Source organism: Aptenodytes patagonicus, chromosome 5 (genome assembly GCF_965638725.1).
Source record: "Aptenodytes patagonicus chromosome 5, bAptPat1.pri.cur, whole genome shotgun sequence".
NCBI classification, from domain to species: domain Eukaryota; kingdom Metazoa; phylum Chordata; class Aves; order Sphenisciformes; family Spheniscidae; genus Aptenodytes; species Aptenodytes patagonicus.
This window is the reverse complement of record NC_134953.1, coordinates 10,370,785-10,390,172: the sequence shown is the minus strand read 5'-3', so window position 1 is coordinate 10,390,172 and position 19,388 is coordinate 10,370,785. Positions and strand designations below refer to the sequence as shown.

Sequence of the window (19,388 nt, the reverse complement as noted above, 5' to 3'; positions counted from 1 at the left end):
TTACAAAGGCAGCAATCTTTATTTTCTGAGACATTTGTGTGCTCACACTTAAAATACCCCCAAAACATAAAAGTTTTTAAAAAGTTTAAAAGTTCCAAATGTAAGTTCCTGATAAACAGAAAAAAAAAAAAAAAAAGAGGGCAAATGACAAGTCACAAAGCAAGATGATGTTCAAATCCCCCGGCAGAAAATACTCTCTTCCCACCTTCCTTTGGCCTCTAACCTTTAACTCCTTGCAATAACTGCGGTCTCCTGGGCCCCTCGGCACTGTGGCCTAGAATCCAGGCACCAGAGTGATTGTGCAAGCCAGAGGGGAAGTCCTGAAAAATGCTCATCGGAACAAGTTGCAGCTCATGTATATGGGGGTGGCTCATCAAGACTCATCCAACCCTCAATTAGGTGACACTGCTTTGCACACAAATGTAGCTTCCTGTAACAACAGGGCACTTCTCATCGTCACCCTTTTGGGAGGGAACGGAAACATGGAAATCAGGCCCTGCGTAACCTCTCTCGGTGGCTGGCAGTTTCATGAGACGGGGTGAGCAGTTCTCACAGCCCACTACCCCATTTCCCAAACACGCACTACCACTGTTCGATTCATACCGCCTATGGGCTCAGCAGACTGCTCCACAAACTAAAATTAACTTAACCCACCTAATGGGGGAAAACAGTTGGGGGAACCATTTTCTACCAGATGTGAGTTGCACCAGAAATAAGGAGGCAGTCACACATCTGGAGGGAAAGCAAGCCAACAGCAGTAAGCCATTATATTATCTCAGTTGCTCATGAAAACTGTTTAGGCTGCAAGTTACTGAACTTGTTTGAGGCTCCCCATACCGAACATGTACTTGTAGCCAACACTTCAAACCATACAGCACCAGGCTTTATTTGCCTTAGTGCTATGGGGAAACTGGCATTTTACTTCTTGAGAGGGATTTAACAGATGGAAAACAGCTCAAAGAGCAAGTGATCCAACCCAGAAAAGAAATTTAAGGCATCAATGATACATTCATCTCGACTCCTAACAAGCTGCACGGCACATTGCTGGGAGCAAGCATAAGCTGGCACGTTTTACGTTCAGAGAGAACAAGGAGTAATGCCACACTGCGGTCAGAGCCTCTGAAACAAAAACACAGCAAAAAGCAGAGCTGGGTAGAAAAGAGGCCTTTATCTCCTCTGCCTCCTTACCCATTCCCACTGAGCCAAACCTCACAACCTCCATGCAGTCAAGAGTTTCTGCACATCTCCACTCCACAGCTACGTTCCCAATGAAAGTGTTATCAAGAGTGCCACGGTAGTGCTACAGACCTCGGCCTTTCTGACAACAGCCCCCAACTTGCAACTGCAAACAATACAGCTACTCAGCTGCTAAGGTGTATTTAGACTGTGCTTCTCCAAGTACTCTGGTTAGTGGCCTCAACAGGAGTGGAAGGAAGAGGCAGGTAGGAATTTATTGCAAGGTGAAGCCATAAAAGAAGGAAACAGAAAAGAGGAACCCTGTCACACTGCAACTGTGAACTTGAAATGTCAGGTGGGGGTGGGGATTACAGCCAGAGGGTTCGAATCAGTTGTTGCTCTTACAGTAACTAGCCAAAGGCAAGTTACAATACTTGCCATTTCACAGGTATCCGAGTTAAACCAGTTGAAAAAGAAGTGGGAGGTTAAGACACAGGAGAATGATTTCTCTTTCTTCTACTAGATGGGCAGGAAACCAAAATGAAAAATCACTGCCAGCCTTTTAAAATAAGACTGTAGAAAATTTAACTCTTGGAGGTCACCCTAGTGGTGCCAATAACACCAGCTCAAGGATGGTTCCAAATTAGGGGCCTAGACCAGATTTAGAAATAAAAGGGGGAAACATCCAACCATTCTCCCACATCCCCACGCTGGAGCTGCCTGCCCCGCAATGGGCTAGGGGAGGTAGCATTCCAGGTGGGCTTGACATCCATAATCTCCACATGCCCATCCATCCAAGCCATTCTGGTGAGCAGATGGTTTACGAATTCCCAAGGAAACATTCTCAGTCACTTTCAAACTTGACGGAATTGACTTGGGTCGATATAGTGCCCCCACGGTAGCTGCCTCGTTTTTTCTTTGTCTTCTCATGGCGGAAAGATTTGCCTTTAGTGAATTTCAGGATATTGTTAGCCTTCTCACCCCAGTCACCAGCTGCTCCTTTCTGTGAGGGATGAAGAGAGAGAGGAAAAAGAAATTCAGGGCAGTACCCAAGAGAGTAAAGGCAGTGCTTTGCACTTCATCCTACCCAGCAAACACCAGTACATTAACACTGGAGCCGACACCACTCTCCCACGCACCTCCTGCCAGAGCTCACACACTTCCTAACAGCACCTCCTGGTGGAAAAAGTTCCCACCAAAAAGACTGCCCAGAAGCACACCAAGGCTGCTCTGCTGAGGTGTATTTGCAGAGGCCCAGTGTTACCCCTCTGGGCACTACCTAGCCCTACCTTTGCTTCAAATGAGTTATCAGCAACACGGGCATCCAGCTCAATCTCTTCTTCCCTTACGCGGCGGAATGGAGAGGCTGGCTGTTAAAGAGAAAGAAAACAAGATACATTAAGTGTGGACACACGCATGACATTGCCTTAGTGACAACCTCCTTCCCTCCTTGCCCTGCAAATACGGAGCCCTGTTCAGGCCACCTCAATCTTTAAGTGTTTCTCAGATTCATAATTCTTTCCCTTCTTCAGATCAGGCAGCTCAGGGATGGTCCTATGCAAGCATAACCAATCAACCTTTGCCAGAATAATATTATGCACATACATGCACTCCCTAGGGTTCTCCAGACAAGGTTCAACTGCTTGAGGAGGGAGCAAAAATACAAATAATCCTGTGGGCCCAACCTCCCCCCAAAACCCAAAACAAGCCTACCTGTTCAGGAGGCAGAGATGCCTCTCCCACCAGTCACCACAGTCCACCCTCACTCACCTGTTTCACCTTGGGAACTGTGTGTGGTGTTTTGGCTTTGATCTTTGCCTTTTTACTGTGTGGTGTCTCTGGCTCCTGAACATCTTCCCTCTTCTGCTTCTTCCTGATCGTGCCTGTTAGATGTACAGCAGTAAAACTTCAAAGGGACTAACTGCAGTGTTGGGAAAAGTAATGGCATCTCTCCCCCAGAAAGCAAACCCAGTGTTGACACAGGTGTGAGAATCGGTCCCTGCATTACCTCACCCAGAAACCAGACTGCTATAACAGACACTAATAGCCATTCTGGGTCAGCAAGGATTATTGCCATCCTATCCTAAAGGATAAAGATAATTTTGTGGAATAGGGTACCTCTATATTAATGGTTTAGTGCACTTGTGAAAGTTCTGTTGGCTAAAATTTGCCAGTTCTTGGAGTCACACAGTATGCACTTGCACACATCACTAGTGCACTCAAAGTTATTTTCCTCCTGGAGGGATAGACTGAGATTGCGCATCGGGGCATCATCTATGGTGTCCCACTCAACACAGACAAGGTCCTCCAGCAGTCTGCCTTGCTGTCACTAACAACTTGTGCATGCACAGGTGGCAACTGGCAACAACTGTACAGAAATGTACTTCATGTTACCACAAATTCCACTGCCAGCAGATATGCAATACAGACAAAAAGGATCACACCGAATTAAAAACTAGCCCTTCCCTCTCAGTACTGCACCAGACGGCATAATCTAATAGCACATAGAGATTAGACTGAATATTGTTTAGGAAAGGCTCCCATTCATGCTTAGCTCAGTAACATTGCCCGACAGACCCACTTCCCGGACTGTAGGTAATACCTCCATTGACTTTTCCAGTCTCTTCTTCAGAGCTGCTTTCGCTACTGCTACTGCTGCCACCAGCTGGCTTAGACTTCAGGTTGTTTGCTGCTGGTGTGGATGCTTTTGCTTTCTCTGTGGAGGCAGTGGTCTTAGAATTGTTCTGTGCCCCTTTCCCTGCCTTTTTGGGCTTCTCATCCTCTTCGCTGGAACTATCAGATGAGCTGCTACTACTACTAGAAGCAGCTGCCTTCTTCCCCACAGTTGCTTTTGCTGCCCCTGTAGATTTGGTGGCTGGTTTCACTGCTGGCTTCTTTTTTTCTTCCTCACTGCTTGAGCTATCAGAGTCAGAAGTGCCTGCTTTGGGAGCTGGGGTAGGAGGCTTGGACGCTGGCTTACCCACTTTGCCAGCTAATTTAGCCGGAGTGCCTTTCTTCTTCTTCTTCTCATCCTCAGAGCTGCTGGAGCTGCTATCTGAATCAGAGCTACTTTGTGCTTTCTTTGTGGCAGCTTGTGACTTCTTTGTTGCAGGGGTTGCTGCTTTAGTTGTGGGTTTCACAGGGGCCTTCTTGTCAGAGCTATCAGAATCTAGAATGGAAAGGAAAAGAATAATCAAGGCTAAGCCCCATTCCTTCAACATGAGGCTAACATACAGATTCAATGTTGATAGACAGCGCACTTGATTAGCTGCTTGAAACAACACTGCAATGGATATTCCTGTCCAACTGCACCCTCGTACCCTGCCTAGAAGGGTCTTGACACAGAGGTCTGAGCAAGCACAACACGCACGTGGAAATTCTCCTTTTCTCCTACCCCAATACCTGAGCTGTCTGAGGAGGAACTGGAGTCTTTCTTTGCTTGTCCAGGCTTGACAGCTACTTTTGCTGGTTTGGAAGTATTCTTTATCACAGGTTGTTTAGCTGGGAGCTTACTCCCTACCTTCTTCTTGTCATCTTCAGAGCTAGAATCTGAACAAAAAAAAAAGGATGTTCTTGAAGTTAATAAGCTTCTGGTGCAAGTTACTTTAGTAATAACACATATATAACTCATGGGGAAGTGAAAAGCAAAATGGGTTGTGGCCCAAGGCCGAGCCAACTAGATAACTGGCAATAAGCAGCATTTGATGAACATTTGAATGGTCAGGGGACAGCATTCATCTTTCCACATAACTTCTTTGTTGGGAGGAAGTGGAAACAAGCAGTTTAAGTTCTTTACTAATGCATGCTCAAGGAAGCAGACATTTGGAGAATAATGTAGGAGAAGAGGTACAGAATAAGGGACTGGAGAAAGTACAGGTATCACAACAAAGTCAGGGAGAAGAAACATTGAGAAAAGAAGCTATGTGGTAAAGATGAAAGAACAGGCAAGAAATTAGGAGATAAAATTGACAAAGCAAGGAAAGTGAGGCAGCAACAGCAGAGTATCTCATTTTAGCTTTCTACTCCCTGTATCAGATGTGTTTAGCAGCAGTCTGAGGATGGACTGGAGACTCCTGCGTACAAATATGCCTTTGTATTGTGTGTCACAGCAATCTGGAATGCTAAGCCTGATCTATTCCAACATTTCTGAACACTTTTAACAGTAATCAAAACTGTGTCCATTTGTGAGAAACTAGGCAACAAAACCAGAAAACACAGAACTCCTGCCACTTGTTGAAGTGTCACACAGTCTAGTGCTAGCTGTCTGCAGATAGATGGGCAGCTGCCACCCACAGTCCCTGTCGTGGCACCAGAAATGTTGAGATATACCTTGGAGGGGAAATGTAGCACATAAGGAACTTACATGGGAAATACAGCATTACAAACCTTAAACCTGACCAACAGAAGATAAAAAGCATGCTGCCCCCATTTCTAGGGTCACATCAGGAGAGGGCATCTTCTGAGCCTATTTTGAACTTGGTATGGCGATAACATTTTTATTTCGGAAACTTCTCCCAAACACAATGGGGTAACAGAAACCAAAAATCTTAAGGCACAGATCCTCAGAAAGCATAACCATTAACCTTCCTGGAGAAACCTGATAAACATGATGCCCCATCCTTTCCATCCAGCAACACGCAGACCTTTCTGCACTTGCCAATGGTCTCATTGGTGTCTCATGGTCAGACTCCACTCTGCATAGCAGACTGCTGTTTTTCAATTTCACATCTTGTTAGCTATGGAGACTGCAAAGCTTTCGAGCTCATACGCTGAGGATCTTAGCAGATACACCACTATACAGCAACCTGGCCAATAAAAACATTAACACAAAAAATTCAAAACTTTATTTCTTGAATTACCTGAGTCACTGTCAGAACTGGATTCAGCCTTCTTGGTAGTCACAGCTTTGTTTTGGGGGCCAGGGATTGTTTTAGCTACTACTGCTTTGCCTGCAAAAGCAAGTTTAAAATTAACAGGCCACATCCACACCAAACCTTTGTCCCAAGATCCAAACCTTTCCAGAGGTGAAAAAGCTCCCTTCTCAGTGCACCAGCCATTCAGCCAGCACATCAGAAGCCAAGCAAGGACCTGGCCGGCTGCAGTAACGGGCCTGGCTTATTCCCGCTAAACTAGATCCTGGTAACTTTTCAAACCAACACATGCAAAGTAATCCAACCTGCACACAGTTTGGATCCACAGGTTGTACACAGCGTTGTTTGGGACGCCTTCAAATTACTCAGAGGCTTCCAGAGAAGCAAATAGCAACACAGACCAAAGTCAAATGGCTTTTTCAAGGAAACCAAGACATAGCCAAAACATTGTCCGCACCATGTAGTAGTTCCTCTGCAGCCTCCTCTCCTCACAACATACCTGCTCCTCCCTTTGGGGGCACCCGCTCTGCCTCATCACTACTGTCTGAAGAGTCACTGCTCTCAGCCTTTTTTGCAGGAGCCTTGGCAAGGCCTTTCTTTGTCTGTGTAGCCTGAGGAGGTGGTACAGCGCTGTACTGGCCTATGAAGAGAGACACAGCATCCAAATGCCCGTATGATAACGCGAGCAGCACACGATGTTCGTTCTAGTTAGAATAAAGCACTTCTGCTATTTATTTCCATTTATTCCCCTTCTGTAGCTGCAATCAAAGATACTAGCTTATAATTTGAAAGACTACACCCATCCCACTGCTACCTCCTGTTTCTACTGTGAGTTTAACTCTCCTCTTGGGGTTCAGCTGACCCAACCATCTCCGCACAGTTCTCTGCACTTTTAGAAGAATGGGAGCTTGTGTTGCCAACCTTTTTCAGAAAAAAACAAATAGAAGTATCAATTGTTGATTGTTTTCATTTACTGCCTTCTCAAATCCTCCGGTTAGAGAATCAGACTGAGTTTCGATGCTTGATCCTCCACTCAGATCAGCTCTCTCCTGGAATCCTGAAAGCACTATACTATATTGAACAGAGGCCCATTTAGCCCATCAGCTGGATTGCAACTGAACAGCCCTAGATACTTCACAAAAAACCTAAAAAAGCTTAAATTGCTGCAGTTACAGAATAACCAAACCACTGGCAAATTACTTCCCAAATCCTGGCAGACAGGAAGCCTGCAAGAAGAATATATTTAAAGGCTACCTGAATAGAAGACACGCAGCAAACCAAGCAGAGTCTGTCACAGTCTCTCTCACTCCCCATTCCTTGCTCAGGCAGGAGCTGAATTGCAAGCTTAGCCCCAACAGCACATACGAAAAGAGCTGCTGTATTTCTGGTTCACGATATCACCACCAGCACTACCTGGAACCTTGTGTGCAGTGAGACTTGCCTGTGCCCTGCACACGCTTCTCCCGGAACAGTGGGACTAGCAGAGAGAATCCTCCCACATAGCAGCAATGGTATTTAGTACTTACCAGACTTTGGCTTTTGTTTTGCAGGTGGCTTTTCATCGTCTGAGCTGTCAGATGAGTCCTCACTACTGGAACTTTCCTTGGCACGTTTGGTTTTCCCTGGACATGCTTGAGTGGCTGCAGGTTTCGGCAGAGGTGATTTCTTGGGAACAGCCTTATCACAAGAAGGGAAGAAATACACATTAAAAAAGAAGTTACAGAAACCTTGTGGGGACAGCTGGATGTGGATCTTGTTTAACTCTACGCCTCACTTAAGAGAGCAAATTTTGAAGACAAAGGGAGAAAGATTAATGAAGATTCTTAAATGCAAATTTTAGGAAACACATGAGCATCACAATCTTTCCGGCCACTCTGCTGTTGTTTTCTGCTGCATGAATCCCTAGTGAGGAGCTCCTCTGACTAAAGGGCACAGAACTGACTGAAATTGTAGCAACTGCCACTTGATTAAACACAACTACGATTATTTTTGTGTTGCAGAAAACATTTTTAAACACTCCCTAGTGGAAAACTCAAAGTTACAGATAGCTAAGCACAAAAGAGTCATGCAAAAATGAATATATAATGAAGACTACAATATGGTTATGACACAGTGAGATGTTTTCCTGTAAAAGGAAGGAGCAGAGGAAGCAGCAAGGAGGTATTAGGGAAGAAAGCCAGTGCATGGAGAGGTGCTAGAACACATAATCCTACTGTACAAAGGAGAAGGATGTATAAGAGCCACAAATGCTGTGCTCAGCATCTGTGTAGTCTGTACCTTTGTCTATATATTTCACAGTCCCTGCAAGACAGATACACCCAGCCTCACTAGACTTTTACAGTGTTCATGATGTTCTTTATGGTCTCATTTACCTTCTTCGGTGCAGCCTTTTCCTCATCAGAATCTTCGCTGCTGCTACTGCTTGCTGCTTTTCCATTGACCACCTTGGTGGCTGCCTGGGCAGCTTTACTTCCTTTTGAGATAAGCAAAAAGGGACATTAGAAAATATGCTATGGTAGATGAGGGGTAATTACATTCAGCATGAAGTATCACAGAGAGAAAAGAACCACAAGAAGCCAACAGGGCAGATTAAGGCAGTACTGCAAAACTGTTGTTTTATCCTGCTGCAAGCTTAGAGAAAGTTTTCAGAAAACTGTCCATTCTAGCTCATCGGAAGCTCCAGGGCTAAACGCTAAGTAAAGATCTTCTCTGCTCTTTGGGGGGAAGACACTGGCAAAAGCACAACTTAAGCAGTTAAGGTTGCTGATTACACCTACTTATGCAACAGCATTTGGGACCACGTATTTTGAGTTCTACACCTCCTTCATGTCAGAAGCAGGCTGGACTGGAGTGCAAAGGGCAGTGACAGCAGATTTTCAGACTGCTATGTTAATACATATGCCTTTGCATGTAGGTACAGCCCTCGTCGCTCCTCCCCTGGCTTTTTTGGTTTTGCACTTTGACTCATGATACACAACAAGAGGTACCCGATTTAGGTGTCGCTGTTTTTGGTGGCTGTTTCTTTGGTGCTTCCTCATCTGAGCTGCTCGAGTCAGAACTGGAACTCTCTGCTTTCTTCTGAGGCTGGATTTTGGTTCCAGCTGGCTTCACCATGGGTTTTGCACCTTTCTAAACAACAGGAAGGAAAACTGATTAGCCCTTGCAGCCATGAAAAGAAAAAGAGGGTAATAAGTGGGACACATGTACAGAGAATATAAACAGCTGTCTTTCACAGAGGTTACCATTTTGACTTGGAAACACTACTCTGCCTAACGGTTAGGGCCTGAAAATCCCTGGATAACAATTTTGCTCTGGGAAACCTCCCAGCAGCCCATGGGAGACTTCCTTCGCACCTCAGCCTCCAGTTCTGCCTCCTCAAAATGGGGCAGCTCTGGGGCTGGCACTGTTCTCTTCCTTCTCCAGATCACACTAGTTTGAAGACTGAAAATACTGACTGGGCAACTCTGGTTGGTCTCCTCTAGTGTACACTGACATCATTCTTCCTCCCCCTCACTTCTCAAGACCGTGATTGCAGCAAGAAAAAGGAAAGAGAAGATTCTCTTTTTATATATATACATATATGTAGAAAAAGATCAAATTTATTTTAGCAAATGCAAATAAATCTTTCCCTGCAAAAAAGTAAGCCCTGGCAGTCTTAGGATAAAACAAGGAGCAGACTTGGATATGAAACAAAGTGGGTGCTGGACATGAAATTAATTCTGCACCGGACCAGTCCAAATGGTGCACCGTCCACTACAGAAATGTCTTCTTACATTGCACCTGCAGCAGTCTAGGGACTTGATAGTTCAGGAAAAGCGAGCCCAATTTCAGAGAGAATTCTGCTGGTCAAATTTGCTATTATCCATCACTGTCAAACATGCATTAAAGAGGCTGGAAAGGAAAGCTGACCTTTGCTGGCTTCTTCTCCTCCTCCAAGTCTGAATCATCACTGGAGTCCTCGCTGCTGCTCTCTGCCTTCTTGGCTGGAGGAACTGCTTTTGCCTTGGGAACAGCTGCTGCTTTAGCTGCAAGTAAGGGACAGCACACACTGATGATAAGTTAATTCACAACTTTCATGTACCTATATCCTGCACTAGTGTGTATCAGGACAAAAGGATATACTAAGGTCATTAAACCATGACTGAAGTTCATAACACTGACTTTGTTTCTTGAGCAGGGTGCGGCAGAAGGCTTCAAAATGGGTAGGCAAGAGGACAAGGGCAAGTCATAGAATCATAGAATAGTTTGGGTTGGAAGGGACCTCTAAAGGTCATCTAGTCCAACCCCCCTGCCATGGGCAGGAACATCTTCAACTAGATCAGGTTGCTCAGAGCCCCGTCCAACCTGACCTGGAATGTTTTCAGGGAAGGGGCATCCACCACCTCTCTGGGCAACTTGGGCCAGTGTTTCACCACCCTCAGCATAAAAAATTTGTTCCTTATATCTAGGTCCTGCCTGACTAACCTAGTGGCCTTCTATGATGGAGTGACTACATCAGTGGACATGGGAAGGGCTACAGATGTCGTCTATCTGGACCTCTGTAAGGCCTTTGACACGGTCCCCCACAACATCCTTCTCCCTAAACTGGCAAGGTATGGATTTGATGGGTGAACTGTCCCGTGGGTGAGGAATTGGTTGGATGGTCGCATCCAGAGGGTAGTGGTCAATGGCTCAATGTCTAGATGGAGGTTGGTGACGAGTGGCGTCCCGCAGGGGTCCGTACTGGGACCAGTACTGTTTATATCTTCATCAATGACATAGACAGTGGGATCGAGTGCACCCTCAGCAAGTTTGCAGATGACACCAAGCTGAGTGGTGCAGTCGACACGCCTGAGGGACGGGATGCCATCCAGAGGGACCTGGACAAGCTCGAGAAGTGGGCCCCCATGTGAACCTCATGAGGTTCAACAAGGCCAAGGGCAAGGTCCTGCACCTGGGTCGGGGCAACCCCCAGTATCAATACAGGCTGGGGGATGAAGGGATGGAGAGCAGCCCTGCCGAGAAGGACTTGGGGGTACTGGTGGATGAAAAGCTGGACATGAGCCAGCAATGTGCGCTCGCAGCCCACAAGGCCAATCGTATCCTGGGCTGCATCCAAAGCAGCGTGGCCAGCAGGTTGAGGGAGGGGATTCTGCCCCTCTCCTCTGCTCTGGTGAGACCCCACCTGGAGTACTGCGTCCAGCTCTGGAGCCCTCAGCATAAGACAGACACGGACCTGTCGGAGCGGGTCCAGAAGAGGGCCAGGAAAATGATCGGGGGATGGAACACCTCTCCTGTGAAGAAAGGCTGAGAGAGTTGGGGTTGTTCAGCCTAGAGAAGAGAAGGCTTCGGGGAGACCTTCTTGCAGCCTATCAGTACTTAAAGGGGGCTTCTAAAAAAGATGGCGGCAAACTTCTTAGCAGGGCCTGTTGCGACAGGACAAGGGGGAATGGCTTTAAACTAAAGGGGGGTAGGTTTAGACTAGATATAAGGAAGAAATTTTTTACGCTGAGGGTGGTGAAACACTGGCCCAGGTTGCCCAGAGAGGTGGTGGATGCCCCATCCCTGGAAACATTCCAGGTCAGGTTGGACGGGGCTCTGAGCAACCTGATCTAGTTGAAGATGTTCCTGCCCACGGCAGGGGGGGTTGGACTAGATGACCTTTAGAGGTCCCTTCCAACCCAAACTATTCTATGATCCTATAAAACAAATTCTAGATTTTATCTTTGTCACGTACACATTTAAGTGCAGACCTCTATCACCAAAAAGGATACCCCACAAGGAAAGCGTCCCCACAAACTGAGATAACATTAACTGGGTCTGCACACCTTCCAGCTTACAAAAACCCGCTGAACAAGCGCAGACTTCCAAAGAGAACCACTGCAATGCTGTGTTAAGGTTCCAGATGCTTTGCTTAACATGTTTTAGCCAAATCTACTCCTTCCTGGTTACTGACTGCTTTTTAATAACGTGAAGCAAAAGAAATCATTTTGCCTCAAGTTATATTTGCAACTGTCCTTATCAAATAAAAATCAGATCTAAGTTCAAATTCAGCTTTAGGATGGCTCAAGTTAAAGACCCGTTTTCTTTCTGTGTCTCTCCCTCTGCCTGTCTACTCCTCCTCTCCCACAAATCTGCTGCTAAATACACACAAACTTGCGCACACCATGATTAAGGCAAGGCATAAGAACAATTCCAAATAAAAAGGGAAAAATACAGCTCACCACATACCAAAGTGCAGTTGAGGGACGTATTTTTTGATAGCACTAGGACACAGGCTTGTGAGAAAGGAGGGTAGTAACCTCACACAAGCAGCAGGTAAGGATGCTTGGCATTTCTCTGGAACTCGGGGATACTGTGCACAACTGCCCTGCATCAGACAGGTCACGGTGCCCACCAATACAGAGGACCCTGATAAATCCTAGCCATGCAGGAGTTTTGTCAAATTATGCATATTCTAACAAATGTGAAAGCACTTATAAAACCTCAATCAGTTTTCCTATAATAGCAACATGAGAAACCATTCTTTAAAGCTCTCAGTGAAACTGAGAGTCCCTGGAAAATAGCACAGAAAAAAAATCATGAGTTAGCTACCTCCCATGAAGAGAGTACCAGCCCAATCTACATACACTCAAAAACCAATTTCACTCAATATTTAAATCAACACATAATTTGACTGTGCCGGAGCAAGTAGGAGTAACCCTGCTGAGATAGCCTATCAGTGAGTGTTTGGAAAGAAGAATCTCAATATAGAGATTCTTCTATAGAAGACAGGTAATGTAATAGACAAGGTAATGAAGGTGCTACTTCAATAGCATCTTCAAAACTCAATACAGCCCAATACCTTCACCAGTCTCAGCCAAAAGAGACAAACTGAATGGCTAAAACCTTCTAGTGGACACAAACCCTGACGTCCTTAAATTGTAACTGGATAAAGAGATCACCTTTAGCTAGGATGAACATACCTTACATGTCATGGGCAAAAGACCTGCCAGTAACAAGATCAGCCAATACAAACCCAGTCCTCGACAGCTGCTGAAGGACCTCAAATGAGCCGCTGAAGCTGAGCTCTATATCCAGGTGAGGAGCCAATGTCAAACACAACCCTGGCCTGCCTGCCCTAGGGCCGCTCACAAACCCCACCTGGTTTCTTGGCTGGGGGCGTCTCGTCCTCCTCGCTGGAGCTGTCATCGCTGCTGGAGGACGGCTTCCTCTTCGCCTGGGGGCCGTTGGGAACGAGCTTTCTCTTCTTGGCCGCTGGAGACCTACAGGGAGAAAGGCTGAGCTGAGGACTACGAGGCCAGGGCCGGACGGCGGCTGGTGCCGGCAGGAGCCCGGCGGCGCGGCGGAGCTCCCCACCCCCACCCCACCCCACCCCACCCCCGGGCCCGGTAAGCGCGGCCCCCGCCGCCGGAGGGGCACTTACTTCAGCCAGTAACTGAAGATGTCCAGGAGGGAGGCTGCGTTGGGGTCCTGCTCCTTCTAAAACAAGGGAGAGGCCGCGTCAGTCAGTCAGTCAGTCAGCCCGCCCGCCCGCCCGCCGCGCGCGCCCCCCGCCGCCCCCCCGCCCCGCTCACCGCCGCCGCCTCCTTGGCGAAGGCGCGCGCGGCGCCCTCGAAGTGGTTCTCGCGCAGGAAGGCGAGCACGAAGGGGAAGAGGTCGCTGGGCACCGCGCGCCACTCCGCCATGCTGCCCCGCCGCCACGTGCCGCCTGCGCGCACGCGCGCGCAGCGCCACGTACCGACGTGCGCAGGCGCGCGCGCCGCCTCGGCTCCGGCCGCCCCGCCGTGTTGGGCGGGCCGTGGCGGGGAGCGGTGGAGGGGAGGCGGGCTCCGGCGCTCGGCAACGGCAGGGCGCTGGCGGGGCGGGTGGGAAGGAGGGACCCGCGAGGCACAGCCCTCCTCCCGGCGGGAGGGGATTTGGAAAGGTCCCGCCCGGTGGCGGCACCCGCGTCTGGGCGAAGGCAGCAAGCAGGGCGGGAAGGCTGCTTGTGGTGCAAAGGCAGGCTCGGGGCCCGCAGCGGGGAGGAGGAGGAGGAGGAGGAGGAGGAGGAGGGGGGAACCCGGGACAGTCTTTGCAAGGAAACTGGGGAGCGTGCACGTGACATTGGAAGAGGGAAGACCTCCGTCCGTTTAAACCCCTTCTTCCCCATCAGCCTACTCCTAGTTGTAATCCATTCTAAACACGATCACTGAAAGGAGAACGGCAGGGAGCAGGGCTGGTCCGTGGAGGAGAACAAGCTGGGGGCTGCGGGCAACCTCGGCGCTGGCGGCGTCCTCACCAACAGGGCGCAGCCCCACATAGCTTGAACGCGGCAGGCAGGGCCAGATGCTGACAACCAGGTGCATCGGTAGTCCCAGGAAAGGTGAGCTGTGAGCCAGGTCTAGGATCCGCATAAGGAATCTCTTCAGGAGCAAAGGGAGATAGCGCCAGAGGAAGTGCTGGGGTAAAAGTAACACTGGGGGTCTAAGGGGAACTGTCTGTAAGATGGAGCCAGAGCGGGAATTGGGGATAAGGTTACTTACAACATAGGTTTGAAGGGCATTGAGGAGGTAAGGTTGGAGATAGGACTTGAGACAGGTACACTTACAAAATAGGACAGGTAAGCACTGGAGACCCAGGCCTGAGCTTAAATGGAGCTTCTGAGCCTATGGGCAAAGGGTGGGTGTGGAAGCCCCAGGTGAGGCTGATCAGGACAAGCATGGCCTGTTAGTGTACTCAGGACACTGATAAGGAGGAGATTTCATTCAGCTGTTGTATATTGCCATGGCTTTAAATTAGTCCTTTCTCCACTGAAGTTTTTTCTTCTGTGAAACTGAAGGTTTGCTCTGATGAATGTAGTGCTCTCTTCTCCTTGCCTTTGTCATGGGGCTTTTTTTGATTCTCTTCAATAGAGTGTATTGTAAAGCCTGCTTGAGGGCAAAGGAAGAAAAGAGTCCTATGCTGAAAGCCCTGAGTTAGGGCTGCCAGGGTCAAACAAGTAGTAGTAGGTAGGTAGTGTTATGCTCTTTACATTTCCCCTACCTAGCCCTCTGCTCTTAACCATGTCCAAATACTGCTGTGCCCTGCTGCGCAGGGGTTCTGTCTCTCTTGTATGCAATTAGGTAGTTCCTGCTGAACACATGCTTGGGCAGGCTCTGTGCCCAGCGGAGCACACCTGGTGCTGGTGTCTGGAAGGTGCCACATTTGCAGTGCTGGGGAAATAAAAGCAGCTCATGTAGTGGTAGGTTGTACTGTCAGATTCTGTCATTTGGTACAGGTGCTGTTGCCTGTAGTGTAGATTTTTGTAGACATTCAGCTGAGGGCTTGTTAAATATGTGAACTTTATTTTCAGATGCCCCTGATCTGGCCTGCCCCTGTTGCGTATGGAATAACTCAGGTCTGTGTTGCAGAAAGTAAACTGTTTGCAGGAACCAGTATTTCTCTCAGTTCTTGTAGCTTCCATCCGCAGTAAGCTACAGCTGCAAGCTTCATCTGCAAAGCTCAGCACAAGTTCTGTGCTTTTGTCTGCATCAGGAAGGAGGAGATGCAGCCATTGCTGGTAAACTGTCCTTGTTCTAAGTCCTGCTGTCTGAAGTAACTGCTGGGGCGAACCAGGGAAATTACTGGCTGTGTTTGCTTCACTGGCTCACTTTGCTTCTCGCCTGGTTAGCAAGCATCTCCCTTTCTTGCCAGGCCTTTGCCAGTTAGGTCTGTTCCCAGATGCTGTGTGACTGCTTCTCTTCAGAGGTGTGTGTGGCTGTCTAGGTGCATTCCCCTGTGTTGTGCCTGCAACTCTCCAGATGACCTGGCAGGGCAGTAACCATGCAAGGAAAGCTGTTATGTTCTTGTATTCCCCAAGGCAGTAGTGGGAGATCCTGGGATCTGAAATGCAAGCAAATTCAACTGATTTATGTTATTGCTTGTGAATTCCCTTGCTCCCCACTTACTCCTCGTAGGTCTTTTCAGTCCTTCCCCTTGGCTGGCGTATCTCTTTTGTTAAGGCTGCAGGGAGAGCTATTCACCTCAGAAGAGAGCATTCCCGTGAGAGGTCTCCGCTCTTCCCGCTCTTTTCATGGCCAAGAAAAAGTGAAGAGAGATGGCATGGGTATTCAAACACTTGCTGAATCCTTTCCTTGTTGCCCCTCAAAAGTACCTAGCAAAAAAGCCATGGCTCCGGAAAAAGCAATCTAGTCCTTTGGACAGGGATAAGACAGACCCTTGAAAATAATGCTGCAAATGCAACTGTGTTCACATGCTGCGGTGAATTGAAGAGAGGAAGGTTAACACTTGTACAGTCAATTTTGGGCAAGGGAGGATGAGAAGCTCCCTCTATTTCCTCATTTTGTTCTTAATTCATTACAAGCCGTGTAACTCTTTCCCTTAGGCCAGCCTAATGTTCTAGGGTATGAAGGGGCTTTCGCCTCAATTTGTCATCTGAGTTTTCAGGTGGAGGTTGCTGAAACAATGTGCGAGCAGTTATTTTACTTAAGCTCCTTTGAGGAGGCATATTAATTTCACTTTAGTGGCTTAGGAAGTTTAAACCCTAAAGAGGTTTCCTGTGGGCTTTGCACTGATTAAATAAAATACGTAGCATCCTAAGTGACACTGATACATACGGAGAAGCCCCATGGGTTGTCACTAAGCAGGAAGCTGACTCTGCTAGTCCTTTGTATGATACTGCAAGGCTTTAAAGAGAAAAAGAATTTAAAAGCTTGTTCCAAGGAGCACGTTGAAATCCTCATCTAACATCAGAGATACGATTTTGGTTTTAACTTTTTATTCTGGAAGTTAGAAGATAAACAGCTTTACAAGGGAAATAATGTGGAACAATCATGAAGTCATATACGTGGTTATCCATCTGTTTTACTAGTTCTTAATATATGCATATTATTCCGTAACGGTCAAAGAATTTGGCTAGAGACTCTAGTTTCCAACTAGTAAGTTTTTGTCCCTCACATAATTCCCAAGTAGATTCTGTATTTGCACACTTCTCCAGTGCCCAGATGTTCTTTATTCTATTGTACGTTTTCAGGAGGATTCAGATGGGAAAGTGCTGGTTTCTTCTCTGTGTACCTGCAGTTTCTCATAAGGCTGTATCGTCAGGAAGTGTTTTTTATTCTAGTACTTTCTTATTGTGGGAGCAAACATTGTTTTTGGAAGACAGGCTGTGGCACACAGTTTGTAAGCTTAAAGTAGGTTTTGGGTAAAGAAGGATTTGGAGGTAACAGGAGAGTTTGACCAACTTCTAAGATAGAGTTGATTAGTAGGAAACGGTCGGTTCCTCACTGTTTGTAACCAGCTCTGTTCTAACATTAGCATTCGTGACATTAAGCAAGCTGCACACAGAATGTCCTCTGACTGCTTGGGAGCGACTGTCTTGACTGGGAAACCAGATTGCAAGGAATCTGCTTTTGCTTAACTAAAGTGCAACGATTAAAGACTTCACTGGTTCTCAGCAAAGGAATGTTTCTGAATGCAGATCAGTACACGTGGGTTTTCCAAGTTTGCAAGGGAATAGCCTGAAATAATTATTTAGGCAGAATCTGTTGCTTTGTCTTCAGCGGCAAAATTGAGTCCTCTCTGAAGTCCAGCAGTGTCCTTTCCGCTGCTTATTTTCTCTGTACTCAAAACGTGAGTATAGTCATATGGAATCTGGTAAATCTAAGTTAAAATACTGCATCTTCTAGAGGAAAACAGAGTATCAAGTTGCTTCATTCTTTATATGAACAACTTCTTTTTCCCCCTAGGAAAAAATAAAACTCCTTGCTTCTAGGAGACAGAAGTCAAAGCCTAAGTTAAGGGTGTGCATAAAGCGGGTCTTGCTCGTTCTCTTCCACGACCATCGCTCGAAGTTCCTCGCGACTAAGGACGGGGAGTTTCTGTATCAGCGTAACCTTTCCTCGTTGTAGCGCCGTTTCCTTGGCCACCTGTGGAATATACGATTTGAGCCTGTTGGAAAAAGGAATTTCCTTCCTATGGCAGGAGAATCCCGCCGCGTACCGGGAAGGCGGTGCGCCGTCGGCCCGAACGGAGCGGAAAGCAGCCGCCGGCGGGGCCGGGCAGGAGCCGCCCTGTGCCCGGCTCTGCGGGGGGCGTCGCGGCCCGCCCTCCGCTGCCGAGCGCCCTCCCGCCCCGGCCGGGCGGCGGCGGGGCGAGAGGCGGGGCCGGGCGGCGGGACGGAGCGCCCGGCCGGGGTCGAGGAAGTGGCCGCGGGAGGGACGCGCCGCGCCGCCGGCGATGTGAGGGAAGGGGAACGGCGCCTTCCCCGCCAGCCCCGGACCATGGCGGGCCCCGGTAGGTGCCGCGGCTGCTCGCCCCGGGAGCCGGGGGCGGGGGGAACGGCGGGGTTTCTCCGCCCGGCCGTGCTGCGGGGCGGGGGCGGCGGGGCCGGGCGGGCGCTGCCCCCTGCTCTGCCCCGGCGAGCCGAGGTTCTCCGCCGCAGCGCAGCCCCGTGAGCGAGCTGCCCCGCGCCCTGGCGCCGGTGAGCGGGGAGCTGGGGAAGCGCGGCGCGGTGCCCGCGGCTCTCTGCCCGCTCCCGCCTGCGGGGCGGTGCTGCTGCGCGGCTCTGCTCGCCCGTGGCGCTCCTCCGCTGCTGGGGAAAGGGGAAGGAGGGGTCCCCTCCCCGAGTTTAGGGGAGCCCCGGGGCTCTTCAAAGCAGCGGTGGCTCCTTCGTTCGCAGCCAGGTTGCCGCGCTTTCTACCTTATCTTGCTTCACTTGGCTTGTGCTCAGGGAAGGTGTTGGCAGAGCTCTCCTGTGTCTTGAGTGCACTTCGGGTTGGCAGCTCAGCTAGCTCTGAGGGAGGGTATTCTGTAGAGGAATCTGCCCCTGCTCAGCCTTTACCACCTAGGTGGTTTTCTGTGATGTTTTGCAGAGAAGTCCGTTCTTCCTAAATACCGCTTTATCCCCCTACATTTGTGTACTTCCTTTTTGGGGTATGACTTGATGCCCCTTGCCACAGTGGCACAAGTTCACAAACAAACTGAGCTAGGTTGCCATCAATGAAAATGCTTTAGCTGACGTGCACATAAAACTGGTTAGACTAGAGCTGCAAACTCCAGGGGGAGAGGGGTTTAGCCTATATTGTGTAAGTCTTGCCTAGTGCCCAATTTGCAAGTTCCCCTCCCTGCAGGGAAGTGTATGTGTTTTATCTAAAAAAGGAAAAACGTGTCATTCTCAGGGTGTGAAGTAACGTTAGTGTTTCACTGACGCATATCTCCTTGTGAAGTAAAAATAAGCTAAATGGAGGCCTCAGGAGACTTGTGGGCAAAACTACTTTTCTCCTTATAAACAGAAGGTGATTTCACAGAGACTCTTAAAAGTAGAACAACTTTAGGTTCGCATATCGTAATGCAAATCTCGTGTTCCTATCACTGAAGTTT

The 19,388-nt window shown here is 48.4% G+C and overlaps 2 protein-coding genes across 4 annotated transcripts in view; one reads left to right on the top strand and one right to left on the bottom strand.

Annotated features, from left to right (window-relative positions):
• NOLC1 (nucleolar and coiled-body phosphoprotein 1) lies at positions 1-13,722 on the bottom strand. 2 transcript variants are annotated; one of them, XM_076338604.1, is made up of 14 exons: positions 13,604-13,722; positions 13,453-13,508; positions 13,170-13,291; positions 9,957-10,072; positions 9,035-9,176; positions 8,420-8,520; positions 7,574-7,724; positions 6,547-6,687; positions 6,036-6,125; positions 4,579-4,725; positions 3,779-4,345; positions 2,947-3,059; positions 2,466-2,546; positions 1-2,179 (listed from the first exon to the last, which is right to left on the bottom strand). In XM_076338604.1, the coding sequence occupies exons 1-14, from the start codon at positions 13,712-13,714 to the stop codon at positions 2,021-2,023; spliced, it is 2,097 nt and encodes a 698-aa protein (XP_076194719.1). In that variant the 5' UTR covers positions 13,715-13,722; the 3' UTR covers positions 1-2,020. The 2 variants fall into 2 exon arrangements, with proteins under 2 accessions (XP_076194719.1, XP_076194720.1); XM_076338605.1 differs by lacking the exon at positions 2,947-3,059 and having other exon boundaries at positions 2,105-2,179.
• Positions 13,723-18,204: 4,482 nt separating this feature from the next.
• Positions 18,205-19,388, top strand: part of PIK3AP1 (phosphoinositide-3-kinase adaptor protein 1) — a 47,031-nt gene continuing 45,847 nt past the window's right edge. The window contains exon 1 of one of the 2 annotated variants that reach the window (XM_076338603.1): positions 18,205-18,302. In XM_076338603.1, coding sequence (XP_076194718.1) covers positions 18,290-18,302 — 13 coding nt within the window. In that variant the 5' untranslated portion in view covers positions 18,205-18,289. The remainder of the gene's footprint in view (positions 18,303-19,388) is intronic. The other variant, XM_076338601.1, reaches the window with a different exon arrangement.